Raw genomic sequence first — 25,826 nt, 5'->3', positions numbered from 1 at the left:
TAAAAATAGATATTTATTAACTTTTGATTTTCATCCCTTAGCTCTTTATTTTTGTTCTTTAGTTCTTCGTATCTTGTAATAAGTACAATAAATATCTCTTAGATTAAAGATTCCTTATCTTATATTCGTATCTCTTCCGTGGTTTGTATCGTTGTATTCACAAGGTTTATATACAACCCTAGGAGAAGAGTGTAGGTCTTAAACATTGGCCAATTAGCTAAATACAATATTAAAGCTTAACAATATCATATGAGGTCTGTTTGGGTCCAATTATGCCTAATTGGGCCCGGTCATAAAATGATTCAATCAAAGTCAAGGTCAAGGCCCAAGCCTCCAATCCTGCCAAGTCAATCTCAAGTCAACGGCTCAAGCCATCATGGTCAGCCCATATGATCTCAGGCCCATCTCTTCTCCTTGGCATGCTAAGGTATAAAAGCCTTCAATTACATCATTTATCATTCATTCACAAAAAAAAGCCTCAAGCAATTAATACTCTTGCATAGCTTTCTCTCTCTAAACACTGTTTGACTTCGCCATCGGAGGGGCCTTCCTCGACACAACCCCCGAGGCCAGTTTACGTGTGTTTGTTGTGCAGGAAACCCTCGGCCCAGCATCATTTGGACCGAGTCAGTTTTCATCCACATCAACGGACCTTCGGCAAGGTCCCATTATTTTCACCCGAAACAAGATCTAAGGAACAAGTAGTTTCAAAGAGAAAATTAAAAGATCACTAATTTGTCAAATGTTCATTAAAGTAGCATGATGAGGTAGTTGCAAAATTTGTGTTTATGCAAAATTTAAAACATGAGACTGGTTCCGTTACAATGTTTTGGTGATCAGAGATTCAGAGTAATTAAGTTTGAATTATATTTGTGTATTAGTGTAACTAATTAATTAATAGGGGAATAAGATGGCAAATATGTCTACAAAGGTAAAGAATTAATATAAATAAATTATCTCTAAAAGCTATAATTACTGTAAACTCTTATTAGAACCTACGGAGTTTAAAAAAAAATTACAAGCACAACATACTTACTAGTATTATTCCATAATATCTTGACAATATATCTTGGCTTAAAAAACCAAAATGAAACATAATTACTTAACATGTGCTTATAATATATCAATCTTAATTAAATTAAAATAATTAATAAATCAATCAAATAAAGGATACATCCTTGTGAATTACATGGCCAACTTAGGGCCTGTTTTCTTACGTTGAAATTCAGTTCAGTTTAGTTCAACTTAGTTCAGTTCAGTTCTGTTCAGTTCAGCTCCTAATTTCCTTCTCTTATAAAATATTCATTTCAGTTCAGTTCAACTCCTAATTTTCTTCTCTTATAAAATATTCAGTTCAGTTCAGTTCAGTTCACCTGAATTCAGTCAATGAGAACATACCCTTAATTAGTAGGGGAAATTAAAAGCTTAAAATATGATATAATGGTTTTACATATATATGGAAGATGACACAGAAAATCCACTATATTAGTTCTACTTGTATTTGGTGGATTATGCATAGGATCTCAAAGTTGTTTTAAAGGCAATTTGTTTTTGTTTGTTAGTTGTTTCTTATATATGAAGTTATCTACTTATCTCTTGCTTGTGTCCAATTTTATAATCCTTTATTTAGGGGTGTGGTAGGCACTACATATATATGTTAATTTTGGCATGCAAATCTACGTATTGATAATGGGACTAGGACTCGTGAAATGAAAGCTAAATGAAAATCAGAAACTTACCTTTTATCTATTTCCTTTTCTTTCACTTTGCTATGTATAAAATTATTAAATAAAACGAAGGGGAAACAAACTAAGGGAATGCCACACCAACTCTGGTCTATCCTTATGTTAAAAATGACCTAATTAAGGCTAAGGCTGGGAACTGAACCAACTCATCAACTTTGTTGTTTTGTGATACTCTTGATTGGCAACTATTCTATTTCCCTCGCGATAAATATGCATTACCTCCACTATCTTTTGTTGCTAATGGTTTCAGTTGCACTAAGTAGGATAGGAGAAACTTAAATAATTACATCGATTTTCCCTTAATTTATGTCTACTCACTTGCTTTTTGAAACTAAAGTTTGTAAATTCAAACTAAAGTTTCATAATGTCAAAATATAGATTTTTTTTTTTTGAAACCTAATTCAAATATAGATTAATTATATTTATGTCAAAATTAATGATTTTCTTTTTTTCGATAAATAAAATAAAAGTACTCATACTATTTAAAATATATTTTCCAATTTTTTTCAAAAAAAATAATAAATTTTTTTTTCCCAATCATTATTGAGTATTTTTTTCTTTTTTAAAAAAAGTTTACTTGAATTGTTATAAGTAATTTCTTAAAAGACAAAAGTTGGAAAAAAAGAACATTAGCTTTAAAACTCAATACATTTTTGGGTTACGTATTTTAAATAGCTATAGTTTAAGAATATTAGCTCTCATAAAATATTCATTTTAGTTCAGCGAACAAATGCTAAGTAGGAAAAAAGAAAAAAAAAATCATTATTGGATCGGATTGTGTAATTGTTGATTTAAAAATGATATTCAATAACTATACAATTCATACCCGATAAAAAATTATCAAATCGGGTACCTAAACCATTATGATTATCGAATCCAACCCTTATTTACGAGTATTTTTTTAAAATGGCTATTGTAAGGGAAAAAAACCCATAGCCCACTCTCACTCTCACATTGAAGCGCCTTCTGATATTTCAATCCTCCATTGAAGCAGCTTCTGAGGTAATCTGTCGTTTCTTTTTGGTAATCATCATATCAATTTCACAACCTAGGGTTAATCGTTTATCTAATTTTGTTTAATTTACTTTTCAGTATAGTAAAATTAGGGTTCGAATATTCAAACTATTGGTTCTAATTACTAGCGAGAGAAGAATATTATGAGCCTAATTTGATAATTGTATCAAACATGCCTTTTCTCCCTAAAATTATGTGATTTTACGAACTTGATTTAGCAATTGAATCAAATTTTGTTGCTAATGTATTCAGAACCCTTTAGTGTTAGGATTGAACTATGAAATTGGACTTATTTTACCTCCTACTCTGGAAATTACATTTGACTTGAGAATATAAATATGTATTTATATGTTTTTTTTAAAGTTGTATTATAATTTGCATGGTTTTTGTTGTGTTAATTTTGGGTGAGAAATGATACATTTTGAAGTAAGCTTAAAAAAGCTATGAGAAGTTTTATTAGATTGATGATTTAGGGTTTGAAATATAGTACTTGGAAATTAAATGGATTCGCTAATTATGACCTATTATTTAGGAATTTCGGCCGCAAAGTTTTCTGGGTCATTGCTGCACAGTGAAGCATCCCGGTCCTGGGTTTCTCTTTCTCTTTTCTTTCTTTCTTTCTTGTTTGTCACAGCTCATAACAAAAAACCCGTTTTAAAAATGCTTTCGTGTCGCAAAATTGCCAAGTGTGTTGTGTGTTTTTGGCCTCGGGAAGCTGTACATTTGTATGGTGTTTATCGAAACATTACCAGCTATAGGCGTCCAGTTTGTGCTTCCTTTTGCACTTTCCCGGAGTCACCTAATGCTGCTGATACCCTTAATGCTGTTGAGTCACCTGAGCTACCTAATTGGATTAAGTTTTGTGAACATGAAGACCCTTCTGTTGTGGAATCGGATGATTTTGTTTTACCCATAATTGCTGAATGGGCTGACACCCAAAAGCTACATGTTGACCATAGCAAGTATGTCAAACACATGGCAGGTGAAATTGTGGATAGTGATGTCAATAGGTTGGCCGAAGTTATAAAGGGACAGTCTGAGTCGCCCAATGCTGTTGGCTATGCTCTTGCTGAGTGTGGGCAAATTGATTTATCTGAGAGCTTGGTGGAAAAGATTTTGCAGAGGTTTCGTAATGATTGGATCCTTGCATTTGGGTTTTTCAAATGGGCCAAAGATCAAACAGGTTTTATGCCCACGGAGAAGTGCTACAATATGATGGTTGATATATTGGGGATGTCAAGGAAATTTGAATTAATGTGGGAGTTGGTCGACGAGATGCACAAATTGGGAGGATTAGTTTCAATTGTCACAATGATTAGGGTTATGAGAAGGCTTTCTAAAGCTGGGAAATATGATGATGCTGTTGAGATATTTAAGAAGTTTGAGAACTATGGCATGATCAAAGACACTACAGCATTGCACATAATAATGGATACCTTGGTGAAAGAAAAGAATGTTGAGCGTGCTCAGGAAGTATTTTTGGAGTTTAAGGATGAAATTGCTCTGAATTGTCGCACTTTTAATATCTTGATCCATGGTTGGTGCAAGGCTAAAAAATATGATGAAGCAAGAAAAATAATGGAGGATATGGAGAAGCATGGCTGTCTCCCTGATGTAGCGTCATATACTTGTTTTGTTGAGTCATATTGCCAAGAGAAAAATTTTCGGAAAGTTGATGAAATTTTTAATGAGATGCAGCAAAAAGGTTGCCCCCCTAATGTCGTGACGTATACTATTTATATGCTTGCTTTGGGGAAAGCTAAAGAGATAAACGAATCCTTGGAAATTTATCAAAAAATGATGCAAAATGGTTGCGTCCCTGACTCAAGCTTCTATAGTGCCTTGATTTATATCCTGAGCAATTCTGGAAGGTTTATGGATGCATGTGATCTCTTCTATGATATGTCGAAGCAAAATGTTGCCCCTGATGTCTTGACATACAATACCATGATATCTTCTGCTTGTGCTCATTCAAAAGAAGAATATGCTTTTGAGTTACTCAAAGAAATGGAGGAGAAGTCTTGTAGACCTAATCTTCAGACTTTTATACCATTGCTGAAAATGTGCTGTGTGCAGAAGAGAATGAAGGTCCTTAAGTACTTGCTAGATTACATGTTTTTGAAAAATATTAGTGTTGATTTCTCAACATATTGCCTTCTTGTGGATCGGTTATGTAAGAGTGGTAAACTGGAGCATGCCTGTTCCTTTGTTGAACTAATGATCTTGAAGGGAATGGTTCCTAAGGATAACACGTACCAGTTGTTGATGGAAAAACTTGAGCAGAAAGGCATGGTGAAAGCGAAGCAGCAGATTGAAAGTTTAATTTTGAAGGCAGAAGTATCACCCACATAGTAGGACTTTTGGTTTCTGATAATGGTTGCAATTGAGCTTTGTGACTAGAGAAGAATTTGGCAGCAGAACTCATTCCAAGTTTCTGCCTTCTCCATTTTTTGCGTATTGTGACGTGATTATGTGTAACATATTGCTAGTTTTAGCTCTTCAAATGCCAAAGATGCATTGCTGAAGAGAGAGTCTAAGGTAGAATTGTTTTACTCTCTGACAGGAATTTTTATTTGCTGTAATGTTCTTGAGTTTCTTTTTGGTCTGATGAGTTCCAATGGAACTACTCTAGCTGTTTGTTTTTAGTTCTTCATTGGTGCTACCATGGCTCATTGTTTCAATATGTCATTTGTTTCATCGAGTTCTTGTATTATCAATAACCTTGCCTAGTATTGGTTTATAAGAGAGACAATGTACTAATGCCAGCTATTAACTTTTAAAAATTATGTCAATGGTATTATAGCAAAAATAGAAAAAGAAGGAAGTCTAGCCTACTGGCCTGTTACATGAATGATAGTTCTTTCTCGGTTTTTCCTTGCCATCCCTTAATATCTTTTGTCTGTTTTCTGATCTATTTCTCCCCTATTCTATTTTAGATATTCAATGGTTTGTGTATTAAATTGGATATTGCTCTCCATAAAAAACCGAGAGGCCTTATTCCACCAAAACAATTGTGTCCATCTTCTCTGTTGCTCTGGCACTAGTTCAACTGCCATTCCTCACTTTAATTTGGTGGTCAAATTTGACCACCAATCTGTCAACCATGAACAACTTGAGAATAAATTTTTTTATTATTGACAATTTGAGCTGACAAGTCTAGCTACATGTGTTATATTAGGAATCTTGATTCATTTAATTGTTTGGTGGGGGAAAGAGCTTTGGTGTAATGGTAGTGGTTTTTTTGGGGGAGGGGTTTAGTTGTGTTGGCAGTAAGATGGCTGATATTATACGTTGCCTTCTTGTTGTAGTACAAGTTTGGGATGGTATATGTTTTTGATCTTTCAGTGGGTGATAAGACTGATGTAATAAGTTTGGGAATGATGATACTGATGATTAGGGAGAGCTGTTGGACATTTGAAATATTTTACTTCATGTCATATTCTTGAAAGTGAGCAAATTTTAAGTGCAGATGCGGCAACAATATTTGAATTTGTGTGAAGAAATTGAGCCAGTTTGAGAGAGTGTGGTTTGGGGATAGTGTAGGATTGATAAAATTCTTTTGAAAAGTTCAAGTGCAGCAACAATTTTGGATTCATGTGCAGGCATAATTGGATTGAATTCCGTCCAGAAGAATGAATTGATGGGTGGCTGTGGAGAAAGAGCAAAATTTAGCCCAATCAACTCTCTAAAAATCACCTCCTATATTGCATTCTAGCATTGTCAATGAGTGATAAATAATCTCTGAAAACATTATTATAAAGTTCTATCATATATCTAGTGTGTCTGATTGAAGACTGCCTCTATTGTTGGAACCAGATTGAACTAAGCAATACCCGTGTTCCAATTTGGATATCTATCAATGGCGAAAAGGCCAATTCCATGGAATGATCAGGTAGATCTTGTGTCATCAGATGATGAAGCAGCAGATATGGAGGCAGATGATGGTGCCTCTGACCAAAAGCCCGACATCGATGCTCTTAGTTATCAACCTGCCGATGAAAAAGATTCTGAAGGTACATTTTTTCTTTTGAGCTTTTATATTTTGGTGGATGAACAGTTCTTGGTTCCTCTTAAGGTTTGAGTTCTGCTTGATGGCCTTTATAGATTCTTGTATTATGTCGTTTTGGCAAGTGATCCCTGGGTGACGATTTAGTTTACATATAGTAGTAGTGGTATATAAATTCACTGAAAAAATAAACTCAGAACAATACATAATTTTATATGCCAACTATTACTGTTGTCTTAGCTTTCATTGAAGCAGCTCTACCTCCCTTAGTCCCTTGCAATTTTTCTAAAATTATTGGCTATCTAGTATCTACTGGCCCTCCACAAAATGCTGCATGCCATCAGCAAAAGCACCATCAGTAGTGTCCCTACTGATGCATGTATCACAGTATCAGCATATAAAGATCACTGAAATCTGCCAGTCACTACCACGCTTCTAATAAATCTTGCCTAATTCTAGTACTATATGTTTTTGATAACCTACTCTTTTCTTGAACAATTGTGTTCTTTTTATCATCATCAACATAGTCTCACCTGCTCTTGTCAAAGTTGACTATTTCTCTTTATTTCATTAAGCTTTTACTTGAACTCTGATCTTATGACTGTGAAGCCATTGAATATTTTTTAGCATGGGATGGTTAGGTCATGAAGTAGATGAGGTTGGGAGGGTGGAGCCCAAAACTGTTGTCAATTGCACTAAGACGGAAAGTGGTAGAAATTAGATTAGGAACATTATTTCTTACTTCCCAAAGTTCTGAAGTTGATTTCGAGATTTTTATAGAATTTAGGCTATGTTTTGGCCCAATGAACATTTTAAGAGGAAGAGGGGCTGAAATATTGATATCAATGCACAGAGGTAGAACATACTTGGTGCAAAGTGGAGGTCTTTTTTGGGGTGAAGAGTTTCCGATTTCGAATGAGAGGGAACTGGTAAGAAAGAGAGGTGATTATTATTCAAGAGTGAAATAATTATTACTAGATGTATATTCTGAGTTTTTGAGAGATTAATTAAACTTATTTATTGAAAATGCCTGAAGTCTTTAATTCTTATCTCTCCCAGCACGGTCTTTTAGATGTTTCTCTACACACATTTAACATTTAATATTACTGTCTGGTATGATCTGTTGTATATTTATGATTGCAGCTGCTGATGTCCACATTGTGCAGGGGTCATGGTGAGAAGGGCAAAAATATACCAGGAGTACATGAAAAAGGTCCCCATTCCATGCCAACGCGGATCAGTCATACTGTGTTATTCATGGATGGGATTAGCCAAATCAATCAAGGAGCTATATGGGCAGCCACTGCACTACCTCACAAACACTCTCCTAAAACAGTGGGATCAAGCAAGATTTGAAACCGGTGATGAGTACCAGCCATTGGACACCGTTATTCATCCTCTTAAAGCAGAAGCAACCATCTGGTTTGTGGAGGAAGTTCATCGCCGCACAGCTTCATACCATCAACTGTCAAAACTCTGGCTGGGTGATCCAATGCACCATGCTTATGTAGATGCTATCTTCCCAAAAATATGAAATATGGCTGCTTCTAACTTGTTGGTAATGCTGCACTCGCACTAGGTGTATTAAGTATATTTGTTCGGTGCATGAATGTGAATTCTCTGTACTGACTTTGATGAAGAAGTGTATGCTGCTGCAGGACTTGCAAAATTTAGTTTTGGCTCTGAAGTAGCCTGCATGGTCTCGTTACTTCCCCTTCTTTCAGTGCATGCCTAGTTACCGATCTTATTTGAATAATCTTCCTTTAACACGAATACTCAGTGTATTAAGTAAATCTGGATGAAAGTAATACGAGTATATTACTATAGTTGATGAAACATTGAACGAGTTTGCCACGTCGTAGTGACCTCAAAGGAAGGGCATAAAAACATATAAAATAAACCCCATCGAGACCCGTATTTTCGGGTGTAGGGGTGCAGCATGTTGAGTGAAGCGCCCCTTGAATAAATGTACAAAAGTTTGGCTTTGGCATGTTGAATGCTGTATAGACAGGCTAATTCATGCATCTGTAGGCAAGAGTAGATTTCCTTATATTTTAATAATTTTTTCTTGAATTCTAAAATTAAAATCTGTAAAGCATAAACAAGTGAAAGTTGACCCGTATAATCGACTTTATTACTTGAATATATGAATGATAGTGGAAAGATAAGAGCAATTGAGCAACACTTGCGTGGACCTGGTCCACAATAATATTATTTTTAAAACCGAGCATGACTCCATTACCTAATCAAGTATTCCGTAATAAATTACTCGTATCACACACATGGCCCAACACAATCCTTTCCTTTGGTATACTAGTAATTCACACAAACACACTTCCTAAGTTCCTAGGCATATACTTCTGCTGATTCCCCAAGACTTCATACTCACTCCCCCACCAAAGTAAGTTACAAATTTCCCAAAGAAATACTTGTCTTTTAACATGGTAATTCAATTATTGTCTTTTACAACCCGTTATTGAATTGAATAATTTTTGAGTGTTGCTGAATTCTTCTCACTGACAACTGAGAAGCTCATTTAGGAGAAAGAATGTCGTCAATGGCGACGGTTTTCTCTCACTACCCTTCTCTTACCCCTCATTTAGCTATTTCCCATGTTTGTAAACCACGTTTTCTGAAGCTTTCAAGCTGCTTCAATGGAGTTCATGGTGCTTTTCCTCGCAAAAGGGTGCTTCTTTCTGCTACCCATTTCTCCAAATTTTCATGTTTTCGGTATATTTCTTCCTTCTTTTCTCTATTTGTTGCCTTTTGTGTTATAATCATTGTTGGGTAATTGTCATATATCATGGATATTGTTTTTGATAGTTTATTGAGCTCAAATTGTAGGAATGGAAAATTTTGAGAAAAATTGCTAGCCTTAGATTTGTGAAATTAATGTTATTGATTGGCAGTTGATATTGGTGAGTGTTGTTAATAGCTTGGTATCAATGGTCTTTTATTTTATGGTGTATAGTGTGCCACAAAGGGCATTAATAATTTAATATAGACGGGATTTGATTCCGAGCCTAAGGTAATGGGTACTACCCCTGAGCCTTCAATTAGATATGTTAATTGGTATCTACATAAACGTTCTTTTGTTGCTAATGCATCTTCACATATTGGTAACTATGAATGTAAGGTTAATTTTGCAAAATGATGTGGATATGTACCCAAGGCACAAGGCTCCATACATGATCATGTATCAGTATATTTCTTCCTTATTGTTTTGAACCGAACACCTCTATTCTATCCTTAACCAATTGGCATTGAATAGAATGGCTCACTTTGGGAGTTTGGGGCATTTGCTGAAGAATTCTTTTGAAGGTTTTATATGGTACTTATTAAATACTTTAGTTGTCTTAATACATTTTGCAGATTGAATAAATGTAACCTTTTTTTTTTTTTTTTTTTAAAGATGAATAAATGTAACTTGACATTGAAACTTATCTGTATTGTTGGTTAAATTTTGCCCTGGTGTGAGGTTCTCTAAGTGATTTGTGGACGGATAATGACTTATGAACTTATGAGTACTTATTTGTGGTGGAGAAGCATTGACCAAGTTGGCATTATTTTGAGAGGATGGTAAGGAGGGCTTCCGCTGGACTGAGCATATCTTAGGCCAGCTCTTTTTTTTTTGGGAAAGGAGAAGAGGGTAGGGGGGCCACTGGGGGGGGGGAGGTGTGCTTTGTAGAGACTTTTTTATTCGGTTTCCTCATCTTTTGCATGATATATGGAATGTGTTTAGTGTTTTGTCTGATCATTTTCTCAAAATATCATATTCATACATTATGTTGTCTTGCTCGACACCAACAGTGTCAGAAGTTTTCAGCCAGAAGATACAGGGGTTAATGATGCTGCAACCACTGGCAATTCCTTGAATGAAGGTGTAAAGTTGAATGAGGAGGTGTTCAAAGGCCAGCAAGATAGTGGGAAAGGCAGTTCATTTTTGGCAAAATTGGCAATTGGCCTTGGAGTGGTTGCAACTATCACCTTCTTGTCTATTGGTTTCAAGCAGCAAAATTTGGGAACTTCCCTTGGAATTGAAATCCAACGTCTGTCTGATATTTCAACGTCTTCAAGCTTGGCCGCATCATCTGTTGGATTCTCTTTTAAAGCATTTGGTTACAGAGTTTTACTTCCAAAGTATGCTCCAGGGTATGTGTCATATCAATCATTGAACCTTACATTAACTGTTAAGTGAAGCCTTTGACTTGTTTGTTCAAAAGAGAAAAAGTGGTGCAATATATTTTTCAATTTGCACATGTTGCTTTCTTCTATGTAGATGATATGTAAAAACTAAAATTTATAGAAGTACAATAACAGGTGGATCTACTTCTTGTTGCTCATGGCTGCTGGATGTGGACTTTTCATCAGCGAAGAGGCTTTAAATATATGGGTCTGTCCTTTCTGCTGGTACTTCTGTTTCACAAACTCCAATGTTTGTTTTGTGTCTCATAGCTATTTTCATGTTTTCATTTGTTGACTGAATGTGTGATATATAGGTTGGCATAACATTGGCGCGGAAATTATGTTTGGATGGTACATGGCAATCCTTTGCTGCATCATTCTCCAGTAATTCTCCATATATAATCTCTACAGTTTTATGGGTATACTGTTAGTGGCTATTTATGTATTTATATATTTTTTTTGAGGGGATAATGGGATATTTATATTATTATATAATGCTGTTTATGTATTAACAAATTTCCCAGGAATATTTTTTTTCCTTCCATGCTTTTTCTGCTCTTAGTTAAACTCACGAAACCTTCTTTTCGTTAGGGGAGTTTGCATCAGTGATATGATACCATTTTACATTGGGAAGCTATTCAAGCAATCTGGAGCTTCTGATGATTTGTGTTCAAAGGTTTGCTCTTCATCCATATTTCAAATGTAGATGACTTTTATTCCAATCTATGCATCTGGATTGAGCCCTAAAGCCTAAACTTTCCTAGGTCTCTTAATCTCTTTCCTTGCATTTGTTTTCCAGTATTTGAATATTCTTTCATTAAATGCAGTTAGGGGTTAGCAAAGAGAAGGCAATGAGCATTACACAAGCTGTTCAAAGATATGGAAATCTTAGTGGTTTTGGTATATATTTTGAACTTGCTAGCCATTTTCTCCAACTTATTTTGTGGTTTGTAATTTGTATTATCATATCCTCTGTTTTAGAGTAGGCCATTATCATGTATAAATGTCAATAAGGGGATATAGTCACAAATTTGATCTTGCTTGATGTACTGGCATAGATGAGGGTAGTTTGAGTTTTCTGTCTTAAAAAAAATGTTCTTGCTCCTCTTATTTCCTTGAGACCTTTGACTTCCCTGTTATATGATCTTTGTAATGTGGGATAAGTCGGATAACGCAGAGAGATAGTCTTTCTACAAGTTTTATTTAGGCATTGACTAGCTAATCCTATATTCTACGGTTTTGAATTTATATTGTTGATTATTGTTAGATCATTATACAGCTTGCTTTAGCTATATAAAATATTTGGGTGCAAGAATTCCTTTAATTCTCTATGAATGCTAGTCACTTGGGTAAAAGAGCCTCTTTACAATTTTGCAGGCAAGGTTGTGTCTTCTAACCTACCTTTAAGATTTGATGAGTCCTTGTAGCTATAGTATGTTTATATGAATGGGTATACATCTACTTCGATGCATGCTGCTTTTCGTTGATAGTTGTTCAAATGACCCTCACAAAAGCTTTTTTGTTGTATAAGAATTTATTTGAATTTCCGGAATGCAATCTTTCTCATTTATGTATTATAATTATTCGCTTTCCCTTAATGTTATATATGCAGCTTGTCTAGCATTTGGAATGATTTACTGACTGTTTATGTATCACATTTTCCCTAATAAACAGTTGAACGATTTTCTCTTGGAGTCAGAAATCCAACAGCATTCCTTGCAGGAGCCATGGTTAGAGTTCATAACTCCTTCAGAAACCCTTTGTATTTGTTTTCTGGTGACCAAAAAGTAGCTGCTAACTGTCACATCCTCTTGAAGTTTTGATTTTAATACTTTACTACTGCTTGCAATCTTCCACAAAGATGAATTTTCTTTCTTAGATGTGCAATTGATTAGATTATATCAAGGAGTCCTTTTCTTGCTTTCGGCCATTGATTGAATTATGTTGAATTCAACACTGTTTCACCAAACAGTGACATGCCGCCATCCCCAACCCCAATCCCAACCCAGATACACAAAATAAAAGAACAGAACTATGTTACTGTAACCCAAGGCTTTATTGCAGTTTCTAGTTTCTATTAGTTACCTGTACTTTATCTCCCTTTGGGAGCCTTTTGGCCACTACTTGTAGTTTATGGATTTACGCTATGTTTGGAATTTGGATAGAGAGAAATGGAGGGAAAGGAAGAGAAGAGAAATGGAGGGATGCATCCTCCCTTGTTTGGATATCTAATGTAAGGAGGGAAGAGGAGGGAAGAGGAGGGAATTGGAGGGATCCATTTTCCTTCCACTTTTAATAAAACAAATCCCTCCATTGTTGGAGAGATTTGTAAGGAAAATGGAAGGTCTCCTTCTCTCTCCCCTCCACTCACCTCCCTTTCCCCTCACTATTGTTATCCAAACATAATGTTATGCTTTGTCATTTGCTCATCCCACAATATTAACCTAATACTGCCAGCAACTTGCTGGGCTTAACCACACTTCTGTTTATGGTTTTCATGTAATGCAGGGTATTTCTCCTGAGTGTTTCTTTGTTGGTGTTTGCTGTGGTAGTTTGATCACCCTACCTGTTCAGGTTAGCACAGCTGTTGAATGCTCCTCTTCACTTGTTATTTGCTGCCTACTAAACCATGAATTCTGTGCATGAAACATATAAACACTTTCCATGGAAGTTATTTATCCATTATGCAAGGACTATCCCTTGCTGATTGAGTTTTAGAAACAGTTCACACCAAGTGAATTTATTTTTTTCTTGCGAAAAGCGAGAACATTTACAACCTATTTGGTAGGGGGTGATATATGGTGATAATGGTAATGCAGCTCTGTACCCAATACCCCCCTAGTATCCTTTTTAACTTAAAAAATTCCACTACCATTTTAGAGGCAATTTTAAATGGTAAAGTGGTAATGGAAATTTCCAAAGTAAATCACATACTTAGAAATTAGAAGTGAAAATTTTCTTAGCATAATTAATTTTCCTGCATAATAGGCATTAGTGAATAAAATGGCATTCTAACTGAACTGAGAAGCTAATATTCTGATCAATTTCTGTGCTGCAGCTGGCTATCGGGTTCTTATTAAGAGAACGTCCTCTTTTTGCCTTAGCTACTGTTGCTTCTGTGGTGGTAAGTCATGCCCAAAAACCTCTAGTTTTTCTGAGACAAATCAATCTTTAATCTTGTTCCTCTTCCTCTATAATTTATACTTATATTTTCTTTACTGTTTTTCTTTTGAATAATGCAGGGTATCTGGACTATATTTCCATACGCTGTTGCTGCTTCAACGGCATTGTTTTTCTATTTGCGACAGAGATACTCTTCTTCATAGGCCTTATAGAATTGAAGATCAACTGCTTTTTGTGGGCATGAAAACGCTGAGCCCATACAATCTTCCCTGGCAGTTTTGGACTACAGAATAGCAGAATGATGCATCTTACATACAAGTAGGGTGGATTGGAGAGCAGATACTTGTTGATGGTAATTCAAATCATTTGTTTAAAATTAATCTCTTAATTATTTTATTCTATCCCTCATATATATATTGACTGCTGTAAATGGTGTTATATATATAAGTAACAAAGAAAATTCGAATGCAATTATATTCAAGTGATATAGCAAAAATCCTTCACTGTAAATCCATGCATGGGTGGCTAGATAGAATCATAGAAGTCTGAGATTATAAATCTCAGAGATCATGAGATCTGTAAACTTTCAATACTTCACATTTTAATGTTAAGAGTAGGCAATTCATGCCTTTTTAATTAATAACAAATGGTTATGAAATGAAATTGAGTTGATTAATGACATGAAAACAATTTCTCCTTCCTCGAGATTTAAAAATACACATACACATACACATACACACACCCCCGCCCCCGCCCCCCACACCCCCCCCCAAGCATAGCTCAAAATCTTCAAAAAATGGTGTCAAATAGAAGAATTTGGCTGTTGAAAGGTAGAACTAAGTTGCAAGTGTCATCAGTGTTCATACTGAAACCAAGTCTCTTCATTCTTGACAATTTTTTGAATAAATAATCAAAATTGGGTATTTAAACTTATTACTATACGCAAATGTATCTCTTCTTGTATCCTAATAAGGTATACTTCTTAAGCTCTTTTACATTATGTACTATCTTACAATATCCTTGAGTCGGACATAATTATGCATCTGTTCAATCCATCCCCATAAATTATTAAATTTCTCTCTCAAAAATAAGTTCAAAACTGATGTAGTAATATGCATGGAGTTTTCTGCTGCATCATAAACTCAGGCTCTTAATCAGCTTGTCCATTTGAAGCAAGATATGCAAGCTGAAGGCTGTAGGCTTCTTTAAGCTCCTGTAGTACCTCACCCATAGTAGGCCTGATCGACGCATCTCTTTCAACACACCTTGAAGCGATAGTAGCTGCCTTCCTCATACTCTCCATGTCATAGTCTCGTGCTAGATTATCATCCACTACCTCAAACATTCCTGCTTGCAAAAATGGTTTGGCCTGTACATAACAGCATTCAAGGTGCATTAGATTCAGTCATTACTCTCATTAGGCAGTAAGATGTCAGAGATAAGATGCATTGTCAATCAGGTCAGTCAGAGGGCTCAGGTTTAGTATTACTTGGTTAGGGGTCGAAAAGTGTTGAATCTTTAATTTTGTTCACTTCTGCTGAATCCCTGGAGTTGCATTGCTGTATAAATTTCCTACTTCTTTGATTATAGGAGAACATTCATATCTTATGCGCTGATAGCTAAATCATTCTGAAATAATAATTAACTTGAAGAAATCAAGGATAATCAGGCTAGCATTCAACATTTTGGGTGCCTTGACTAGGTCCATAAGGTTTCACCCTTAGCTACTCAAAACTCTTCAAACCACCTCAAATACTTGTCCTGTATCCCTCAATACTTGCAGGAACTTTGTTTTGGTTTTAGGCTAATTTTGAGTCGGGTTGGTGCTGATGCAAGTGACAGAATATTAACTAGAAGCTCAGCAAGGATATGAAGTGAAACTTCACTATGATACAAAGCAAGCATATAGATGTCTAGTATAAGGAGCAACAAAATTTCTAACTAGATAAGATACAGTAGTTAGAGTGTACCCATAAAACCAAGTTGAAGGAGTCTGGATTTCCAGATCCACGGGTAAATGGTTCCCGACCACAAATGAGCTCCAAAAGAACGACTCCAAAACTATAGATATCACTTTTTTCAGTTAACTGTAAGGTAGAATAGTATCTGTATGGAGAAAACAAGATCAAATTAGTGAATACATATTAAAAATCGATAATTAATAATTAATATTATGAAAGAACAAGTTCAAAACTCACTCAGGATCAAGATATCCAGTAGTTCCCTTTACAGTGGTAGTTACATGGGTTGCCTCTGCTTCTGATAACTGCTTAGACAGGCCAAAATCAGCAACTTTAGCATTCATCTGTTCATCGAGAAGTATGTTACTGCACTTGATATCCCTGTGTATTATTCTAGGTTCGCTCCCATTGTGCAGATAGTGCAAACCTACAAATATTGTGATCCGGGAACTGGTGTAATTTTTTCAAATTATAAAAAGAAATGTATTATTCCATCTTCCAAAATGACAGTGGAAACTATGATATACCTTTAGCAGCATCAATGCCAATTTTAAGTCTCCGAACCCAATTCAGGGTGAATTTCTTACTGTTTGAACCTGATCATGGCCAAGTGAGTTAGTAATTCAAAGACCAATGAAAAAGCAAATTTTGCATACCCTTATTAAGCTTTTTGATGTTGCTGCCATACCATATAGGCTGTCAGCTAGTGATCCACCAGGCAAATACTCATAAACCAGTATCTGCTGCTTTGACTCGTGACAGAACCCTTCCAAAGATACCAAGTTCTGATGTCTAATTTGTGATAGTAGATGAACCTAAAAACAGATCCAAAACCTCATTTATAAGCAACTCTACTATTAGTCTATTAGTAGTTAGAATACTGTATATGCAGCAACTACGAACTCAAGAATTCAGATCGTTCAAATTAGAAATTGAACCTCGTTAACAAAGGAATCAGCCCCAAGTTGAGTCTTATCAGATCGAACTTTCACAGCTACCATCTTTCCATCAGGAAGCTTCCCAGGGTAAACAGATCCAAAACTCCCTTGCCCAATTACATCCTTAAAGTTATGTGTTGCCTTTTTAATTTCTTTGTAAGAAAAAACTCTAGCTGCATTCCAATTTCTGATTTCAGCTTCTTCCTCTGAGCATTACAGTAGAATACCCAGTGTTAGAGTGTAGTATGATATTCATAAATCATTATAGAATTAGAACTGAAGTACTGAAATACGGAATCGAGTTGTGCTTACTTATATGTTATTCAACATTGGCGTTTTCTTTCTCACATAAAAGAATACCAACAAACCAATCAAAATAACCAAACATATGCTTCCGATAATTGTACCAAGTATGATGGCTATATGTGAATGGCCTCTGTGCTTCCTTTCAGGAATTACAGTAAATTGAGGTGCCTCAATTGGAGCTTCTCCTGAACTGTTACATCCTGATGTAGAGAAAGACAGGCACAAATTTCCTGATATCCTGAGCCATAATTACAATTAAAGTTAACGGTTTGTTTTCAACCAGCTAATGAGCTAGAGAACTAAGGCATCATTAAATCCTACCTGAGAACCAAATTCTCTTTCTTCAAAGAGTGCGGAAGAGGCCCTCTTAATTTATTGTTTTCCAGGTTCCTGAAAGATGGCCTCTTATGGTTTAGAGAGTATACACACAAAGATGGAATTCTAGGGAAAATATTACAACAATGTATGCAAGATATGATCTTCCTCTTACAGTAGACGGAGTTTCTTTAAAGCTCCTAGCTTGTCTGGAACTGTTCCCTGTAAGCTGTTGTTTTTCAAGTCCCTACAGAAAGAAACCAGTTTACAAGTTTTAGATGAGTACAGTTCTGAGGCGGTAAGTTTCTATTGTTTAGGACTAACACATGACTCACAGAAGTTGAAGATTCACCAGGCTTTCCAGGTCTGTCCCAAAGGAAGTGAGATCGTTGAAACTCAGATTCCTGCAAGTAAAAATTATTGCAATAAGATAACTATTTTCCATATAAGAAACTAAGAAATTCCATTAAAATCACAAGATCTTACAGTTGCTCGATGTGTAGCAAACCCTCCAAATTTTGTATCTTTCCTGCTAGTGATGTATTATGTAAATCCCTGGAACATTAGCAAACAGAATTTAACATAAGAAATAAGGCTAAAATGCTGTATGTTTGTATCTTGTTTTCAAAGATCTTACAGTGCTCTAAGATCAAGTAAGTCACCAAAGGCAGGGCTGATTGACCTTAAATTTATACCAGAAAGTTCTCTGCACAAAATGCCGACTGTTAGCCAGAGTTAGAACAGAGAATTTATATTTTATGCTTCAATTCAATCTGTGGCTTCACATACATAGATGTGACAAGATTTCCGTCACAAGTTATATGATTCCATGGTTTTGGAAAGCATGGATCTTCCTCCCATCCCAAATCTAGACCTGTGTATTGCTGAATAACCTCAAGAGCTGAAACTGCAGAATCATCCAAACAAACAAAATAATTCAGAGTTTTAAAAAATCATCGTAAATGAAGTAAAAGAATAGCAGCATTACCTGTGGTTGAAGAAGTTTCTGGAGGTATATCGACAATCTCAAACACTTCAATAGAATTAACTAGAGGGTAAAAACTGATATTTTGGAACGTAATGTTCAGTCCTTTAACTTGTTTCATAGTGAAATAGTAAACACTGGAATTTCTGCTATTCACAGTGTAATTTGACTGAATAATTTCTCCATTAGCCAATATGTTAAACCTGGAGTAAACTGGTACAATCCCTGCAAAGTAGAGTACTATATAGTAGTTTCCAACCTCATCGAGTGGCAGATCATAAGACAAGAAGTTTCTTCTCTCCAGCAGCCTGGCAGTTTGTAAAACAGCCAAAGGCGGTACCTCACTCATTGAGGGAACATTGAGGCCAACTTTGGTATAAAGAGGAACTGATAGATGAGAGGGGGAAAAGTCTACATCAGCATCCCATACACGATCATATCGATCCAAGGGGTACCTGTTAGTGTCAGAAATCGATAAATAAGAGTTACAGACTACAAGCATTTACAGACATACTTAAGAAAGAAAAATATTTACCTAATAGACCCATTGGTATAACCACAGTTTATCCGATAACACTTCCTCAGAATGTTCTTTCGAGGACCAACCAAACCGCTATTGTAAGCTCCTTGAGGAAGTGGCCGAAGTTCAAGTGAAGATATCACAGGGTTCCCACCATCTGGTATGTGATACAGACAAAATGGTACATAATCCTTAGAAACCGGCCATATAAATTCCTCGGTCCATGGATCAGCTTTCGAGAGGTTTATTGCAGCAGTCATAGCTCTACCAAGGGAAAGAATAAATGCTGGAGCTCTCTTAAGCTTGTCATAATTCTGATACACAAATTTAGCTCTAACAAGAACTGAAGATGATATATTTTGCACAGGGAGCTTATAACAATTTCGCGCTCTTGCATCAGGGAAATATCGGACTGAAGTATTCATTGAAGATGTATTGTCAACATAACTTGTAGTAAGTGTTCGACCCACGTTGATGTATTCATCATCAGAGATCCATGTTATGTTTAGAGAATCAACATAAGTTGTATTTCCTCCACATGATAAGCTCAGAAAACCTGAAACCAATACATCAGTAGACAGCTTAAACAACTTTGGCTATGACTCTCATTTTAATGTCCGCGAGTATATTTTATTCACCCGAGTTTCACTTATCAGAACTTGTTTTAAACTTTTATGAAGTTATCTTATTTAATTTCGTTAACCCTTACCTGAACTTATTTTCCTAAAATAAGCGGAAAAAAAAAGTGAATAAAACAGTCATGAGGAGGAGAGATTACCTTGTTGATCACATAAAATGACATCCAAAATGCCATTGAAGATAAACAGAACAACCCATAACTCCAACCGCAGCCCCATGATCATCCAACCGGTCGCGTTCTTAGAGCTTGAGACTACAGAGCTTAGCAGAATTCATTCAAAAATGATGAACATTAGTTTGAGGAATAAATTAATGAGATAAATTTTGTGAAGAATTGAAAGATATGGTGGTGGTAGTTGTAGTGGAGTGAAGAAATGACAATGGTAGTGATGATGAGAGTAAAAAGGGTTGCTTGTTAGTGGGGTTGGCGCCATGCATTGATAGAAGCTTAGAGGTGAGAAAAAAATGAATGCTAAAAAAAAGGAGAATTTTAATTATCTTGATTTTGATTGTTGCAGAAGTTTATAGATTATATGGCATCATTAAAATTATTTTATATAATATGAAGCAAATATACAATATAATATAAGTGTATATATGTATTTTGTTGGCTTTGCTTCTAATGCATAGTTTATGATTGTAAAAAGTTATCATTTTTGTGTATATATTTTTAAAAGAACATGAAGTGTTGAATGAAAGAATTATTGAAATCCTGTTACAAATTTCAGATCAGTATATATATTACACACTTTTTTTTTTCTTTTTTTTTTTTTTTTGGCGCACTTGTCACTATTCTAAATTTTCTACAGTTTGGTCTAATACTAATATGATATTAATATTTTTGGTCTAGTCTAATCTGCTTGTTTTATTTGATTAAAATTAATGTATAAAACAAAAATTATCAAGTGAGATCTTATTAGATTAATAGATTTTTCTTACAGAGCTTTTTTGGTGCAGCAGGCCACACCGTGCGGCCTGCTGCCAAATCAGTAAAAATAACGGATTACGCAGTATAACGGGGTTACTATTCACTCGCATAACGGGGTTACTGGTTTTGTCAGGGTTACTTGTATTTTTTTTTCAGGGGTTACTTGTATTTTTTTTTTCAGGGGTTACTTGCATTTTTTCTTTTATAGGTTACTTGTATTTTTTTTTTCAGGGGTTACTTGCATGGATTACTTATTCAAGGGTTACTTGTATTTTTTTTTTCAGGGGTTACTTGTATTTTTTTTTTCCAGATGCCACTTGTATTTTTTTTTCAGGGGTTACTTGTATTTTTTTTTTCAGGGGTTACTTGTATTGATTACTTATTCAGGGGTTACTTGTATTTTTTTTCAAGAGTTACTTGTATTTTTTTTTCAGGGGCTACTTGTATTTTTTTTTTCAAGATTTAGTTGTATTTTTTTTCAGGGGTTACTTGTATTCTTTTTTTTTTTTCAGGGGTTACTTGTATGGGTTAATTCAAGGGTTACTTGTATAAGTTATTTATTCAAGGGTTACTTGAATGAATTACTTATTCAGGGGTTACTTATATGAGTTACTTCAAAGGTTACTTGTATGAATTACTTATTCAAAGGTTACTTGTTACTTATTCAACGGTTACTTGTAAGCCCCATACCAAACCAATAACACCCTACAAGTAACCCTTGAGCAAAACTAATAACACTCTACAAGCATTCGCTAACCAAACCAGTAACACCCTACAAGTAACTCTTGAGCAAAACTAGTAACACCCTACAAGTAACCCCTAACCAAACCAGTAACACCCTACAAGTAACCCCTGACCAAAACCAGTAACACCCTACAGGTAATCTGACCAAACTAGTAACACCCTCACCAAACCAGTAACACCCTACAAGTAAACCTGGGCACCGTGCCGGGCCGTGCCTGGCGGGCCACGGGCTGGTTCGTGCCGTGCCGTGCCGGCCATTTTCACAGGCTAGCCCACGGCACGACACGGCCCTCGTGCCTGGCGGGCTCGTGCCGTGCCGGCCTGCGGGCTGGTGCAGTTTTCAAATAATTTTTTTTTTTTTTTATATGACAACATTATAAATTAATAAGTTTATAATGTATATAAGTTATAAAATTATAATTATAAGTTTTATAAGGTTATAACTTATAAGTTTATAACTTATAAGTTATAAGTTATTAAGTTATGAATTTTATAATTATAAGTTGAATATTTATGTTTTATAATTTGTATATTCAATATTTATATTTATATATTTACTTTATACTATTACTTTAAAATTTAATGTTTATGATTTATTAGTAATTGGTATAATTTTTTTTTTTTTTAATATGAATTTACAAATTGTAACAAAACGGGGAAAAAAGGCAAATTGGACTTTGGATGTGAATAATGCGTACTTTATATTATTATTACTTGAGTTGAGAAAATTGTACAATGATAACAATGATAAAAATCATACAATGATGGTATTAAACAAAAATTGGAAAATGATAAAATTGATATTTTTAAAATCGTACAATATACAATAATTGTCTATTCTTCTTCTCCTTCTTCTTGCTCGTCTTCGTCTTCGTCTTCGTCTTCGTCTTCGCCTTCGCCTTCAAGGTCATCGGCTAGTTGCATAGATTGGGAACTAGCCGAACCCGAACCGGAAGCGGAGGTTCCTTCTTCGTTGTCGTTGTGGTCGTAAGAACGGTCTTGTGAGCGATTTTCCGCATCCAACCAATCTTTGAAACACACGCACATTTCTAGTGTTTCGGGTTTTAGACTTGTTCTTCTATCGTCTAAAACCCTTCCGGATGCGCTGAAAGCTCGTTCGGAGGCGACGGAGGAAACTTGGATAGCAAGAATGTCTCGTGCCATTGCCGCCAAAGTTGGATGCTTCGAGCTTTGTTGTTTCCACCATGCAAGGAGGTCGAGGCTGTTTATCTCATCGTCCTCCATGCCTTTGGTGAAGTCGTAACTCAGGTACATCTGCAACTCCGAGACGTCGCTTTGCGTTCTCCTGATTGATAAATCACCTGAAAACCTTGAAATCAAGTTAGTAGCTTGTGAAAATATATGTTTGGCCTTCTTACTTACGTTTTTGGATGGTTGGGAAGGCCCTGAGCGAGGAACGGTGCCATATTTGGCTTCATAGACTCTATATAAAGCAAAAAACTGATCCTTCACATTAGTCTTATAGTTTTCTACATCATCGTCAAGAAACATGCATTGAAAGTAAATGTCAACTAACATAAATGTGTTTTCATACTTTTGCCTAGGATCTAATATGGAAGCAAAAATATAAATCAAAGGAATCTCACTATAATATTTACGCCACTTTTTTTCCATTGCTGGAAGATACTGATCATAATCACTTTGATGGCGATGATCAGCGAAAAGTTGGGCGAGTAAGCATGCATTAGAAAGAAAGTTTTGAGCACAAGGATTGTAAACAGTAGAAAAACAATACGTCATGTTATATAATAACTGTAAAAATTACATATATCTTTCACAGTTATTCCAATCATCATCATACAAAGCATTTTGTGGAAATTTTTGGTTGTAAAATAATGTTAGCGGGCCCTTGTACTCAATTGCCTTTGTTAACATGTCATAGGTGGAATTCCACCTAGTTGGGCAATCGGTTCTAATTTTTATTACCCTTATCTTTTGTTGTTTTAGAAAACTCTTCCATTCTTGGTATCTCATGTTAGAGCTATTAATAGACATAATAGCATCTCTGATTTTGCTGTAGTATGGGCCAATTTCCCGAACTCCATCCTGTACACATAAGTTAAGTACATGGCAAACACATCTAGTATGAAGAGCTTCACCGTCTAATAGTACATCGGTTAAGTTTTGTTTGATAAGATTAGCTGTGTATGTCATAGAGGTTGCATTATCAAAAGTCATAGACATCATTTTATCTCGAAGGTTGTATTCGTCTATTGCTTGCATTAAATGGTGAGCAATGTTAATGCCGGTGTGTGGGTATTCCAGCATTTTGAAATGTATTATTCTTTTTTGTAACATCCATTGATCATCTACCCAATGGCAAGTCACACATAAATAGTGATATTTATAACCACTATCCCAAGAATCGGCTGTTAAAGATACTCTACAGTTAAGGTTACTCAATTCGGCTTGTAACCGGACTTTGTACTCTAGGAAATTTTTCATTGCGGCGGAACGAACGGTTTTCCTAGAGATTCTTTTATGTTGGGGTTGTAGTGCTTTGTTAATGTAGGTGTTGAATGCGTCACTTTCCGAGAAAAGAAAAGGTTGTTCGGCGTGTACTATCATTTTTCCTAGTTCATCCCTATCCCTCTCATAGTTGTATGTAAAGCCGTATGGATGGAATTGGGAAATTTTGGGCTGGGTTGGATCACTAGCTGGTTTTGCACAAGCTTTCATGTGTCTAGATAAGTGTCCCGTCCCGTTTTTGGTAACTGCCGTGAATACACTATTACATGTTTTACATTTTGCCCATTGTTCACCATCTTTACTTAGGACAAAATAACGCCATACCTCACTCCTTCGGTTTTTCAAAAGTAGCATCTCAGTTTCGGTTAACCATTCATGATGTGTGTGATGGTTAGTAGTGGGACTAGTGGGAGTGGCAGTAGAAGGGGTAGAACCGGAGGGAATTCGGGTACTTTCTTGGCTACCTTGGCTAGAACAATAGTTTTGTTGATCACCGATATAATTAGGTGGAAATTGGTATGGTGGTAGTGGAAATTGGTTTAGTGGTGGTGCTGGAAATCCCGACGTATTATATGGCTCATAGCCCGGGGGGAAGTAAATGGGGTCATTGGTTTGACTCGTAATTTGGGGGCTCGTTGTATTTGGTGGTTCCCTAGAACTACTACTACGGATAAGTCGGCCTTTCCCCCAAGACCTAGATGATGGGTTGTTCGATGCCATAATTAACAATTAATTTTTTAATAAAAAGTGGTTAACTATAATAATAATAATTAATAACAACAATTTTAACAATAAAAATATCAATAATAATAATTAATAACAACAACTATAACAATAACAATAACAACAAAAATAAATAATAACAACAATTGTAACAATAATAATAATTAATAACAACAATTATAACAACAACAATAACAATTAACAACAATAATAATTAAACAAGATTATTCTAATAATAACAATAAAACAATAATAAATTTAAGATTAGTTTAGATCATACAACCGTGCTTCAACGCTCCACTAATTACGATTACGAACTTTTTAATTTTTTCCGATATTAGGAAAATAATTAGAGAACTTAAGAGAATAATTAGAGAATTTAAGAAAATAAGGATTATTAGAGATTTAGAGAATATAAGAGATAAGAAGAAGAGATTGTGATTTTGTGATTTGGGAATGAAATGGAGGTGAGTATTTATAGAATTTTTGGGGAGCAAATTGGCAAAAAACTAGCCGTTTTTTAGCCGTTTTTTTGGCTTATTAAGGAGCTAGAATAAACGGTAACATTACCGTTGGCCTGCGGGCCGTTCCGGGCCGTGCCTGCGGGCCGGCACGACGGGCCATGGCCGTGCTCGTGCCGGGCCGTGCCTGGGAATTCTCAACCCTGTCCGTGGCACGGCCCGTGGCACGGGAGTTGAACTTCGTGCCGTGCCGTGCTTGAATTCGGGCCGTGCCGGGCGGCACGCGGGCCAACCCGGCCCGTGCCCAGGTTTACCTACAAGTAACCCCTGATCAAACCAGTAACACCCTACATGTAACCCATGACCAAACCAGTAACACCTACAAGTACTCATAACCAAACTAGTAACACCCTACAGTTTTTGACGTAGAATGTTTGATCTAAGATTCCACGAAGAAAACGAGCTCACATTTCTTTGTTTCTCATCAATTTCACTATTTCAAATGTTGTTGATGATTTTAAGAATAATTAATCACAATTTTTCACAGCAATTTAACACCCAATTTCTACAATTTCGGGCTTTAATTGCAGCAATTTGCCAAAGAGGAGAGAAAAAAATAGGTGGAGTAGAGATATGGTTGTTGGTGATGTGTGGTTTGGCTTGAAGAAAGAAGCTAAGAAAAGAGGAGAGAGGAAATGGGTATAGTAGAGATATGGTTGTTGGTGATGTATGGTTTGGAGAAG

General features: G+C 35.7%; 2 protein-coding genes and 1 pseudogene across 4 annotated transcripts; 2 read left to right on the top strand and 1 right to left on the bottom strand.

Moving 5' to 3' along the window:
- The first annotated feature begins 2,447 nt into the window (after window positions 1-2,447).
- On the top strand, window positions 2,448-14,803 carry LOC110728126. 3 transcript variants are annotated; one of them, XM_021907769.1, is made up of 12 exons: window positions 2,470-2,747; window positions 6,576-6,772; window positions 7,932-9,495; window positions 10,576-10,917; window positions 11,086-11,158; window positions 11,265-11,377; window positions 11,542-11,626; window positions 11,778-11,850; window positions 12,625-12,680; window positions 13,459-13,524; window positions 14,009-14,074; window positions 14,193-14,803. In XM_021907769.1, exons 3-12 carry the CDS (start codon window positions 9,314-9,316, stop codon window positions 14,274-14,276), a joined length of 1,140 nt encoding a protein of 379 aa, XP_021763461.1. In that variant the 5' UTR covers window positions 2,470-2,747; window positions 6,576-6,772; window positions 7,932-9,313; the 3' UTR covers window positions 14,277-14,803. The 3 variants fall into 3 exon arrangements, 1 of the variants encoding a protein (XP_021763461.1); XR_002512645.1 differs by lacking the exons at window positions 10,576-10,917; window positions 11,086-11,158; window positions 11,265-11,377; ... (4 more) ...; window positions 14,009-14,074; window positions 14,193-14,803 and adding an exon at window positions 3,292-5,297 and having other exon boundaries at window positions 2,448-2,747; window positions 7,932-8,538; XR_002512646.1 differs by lacking the exons at window positions 10,576-10,917; window positions 11,086-11,158; window positions 11,265-11,377; ... (4 more) ...; window positions 14,009-14,074; window positions 14,193-14,803 and adding an exon at window positions 3,292-5,297 and having other exon boundaries at window positions 2,448-2,747; window positions 7,909-8,538.
- LOC110727720 (protein RDM1-like) lies at window positions 6,619-8,299 on the top strand. Its single transcript, XM_021907302.1, has 2 exons — window positions 6,619-6,772; window positions 7,932-8,299. The coding sequence occupies exons 1-2, from the start codon at window positions 6,619-6,621 to the stop codon at window positions 8,297-8,299; spliced, it is 522 nt and encodes a 173-aa protein (XP_021762994.1).
- Window positions 14,804-14,861: 58 nt separating the features above from the next.
- Window positions 14,862-20,291, bottom strand: LOC110728125 (annotated as a pseudogene).
- Window positions 20,292-25,826: the final 5,535 nt, after the last annotated feature.

The sequence above is a fragment of the Chenopodium quinoa genome, unplaced genomic scaffold (assembly GCF_001683475.1).
Source record: "Chenopodium quinoa cultivar QQ74 unplaced genomic scaffold, ASM168347v1, whole genome shotgun sequence".
NCBI classification, from domain to species: Eukaryota; Viridiplantae; Streptophyta; class Magnoliopsida; order Caryophyllales; family Amaranthaceae; genus Chenopodium; species Chenopodium quinoa.
The sequence above is the reverse complement of the archived record's forward strand: the minus strand, read 5'-3'. Positions and strand labels throughout refer to the sequence as shown.

What these genes read in the sequence shown, in the direction of transcription:
- LOC110727720 (XM_021907302.1), top strand. Translation starts at nt 6,619, where the DNA reads ATGGCGAAAAGGCCAATTCCATGGAATGATCAGGTAGATCTTGTGTCA. An exon ending in CGATGAAAAAGATTCTGAAG is followed by an intron (nt 6,773 to 7,931) that starts GTACATTTTTTC and finishes CACATTGTGCAG; the next exon opens with GGGTCATGGTGAGAAGGGCA.
- LOC110728126 (XM_021907769.1), top strand. Translation starts at nt 9,314, where the DNA reads ATGTCGTCAATGGCGACGGTTTTCTCTCACTACCCTTCTCTTACCCCT. An exon ending in AAGAGGCTTTAAATATATGG is followed by an intron (nt 11,159 to 11,264) that starts GTCTGTCCTTTC and finishes TGTGATATATAG; the next exon opens with GTTGGCATAACATTGGCGCG. An exon ending in CATTCCTTGCAGGAGCCATG is followed by an intron (nt 12,681 to 13,458) that starts GTTAGAGTTCAT and finishes CATGTAATGCAG; the next exon opens with GGTATTTCTCCTGAGTGTTT.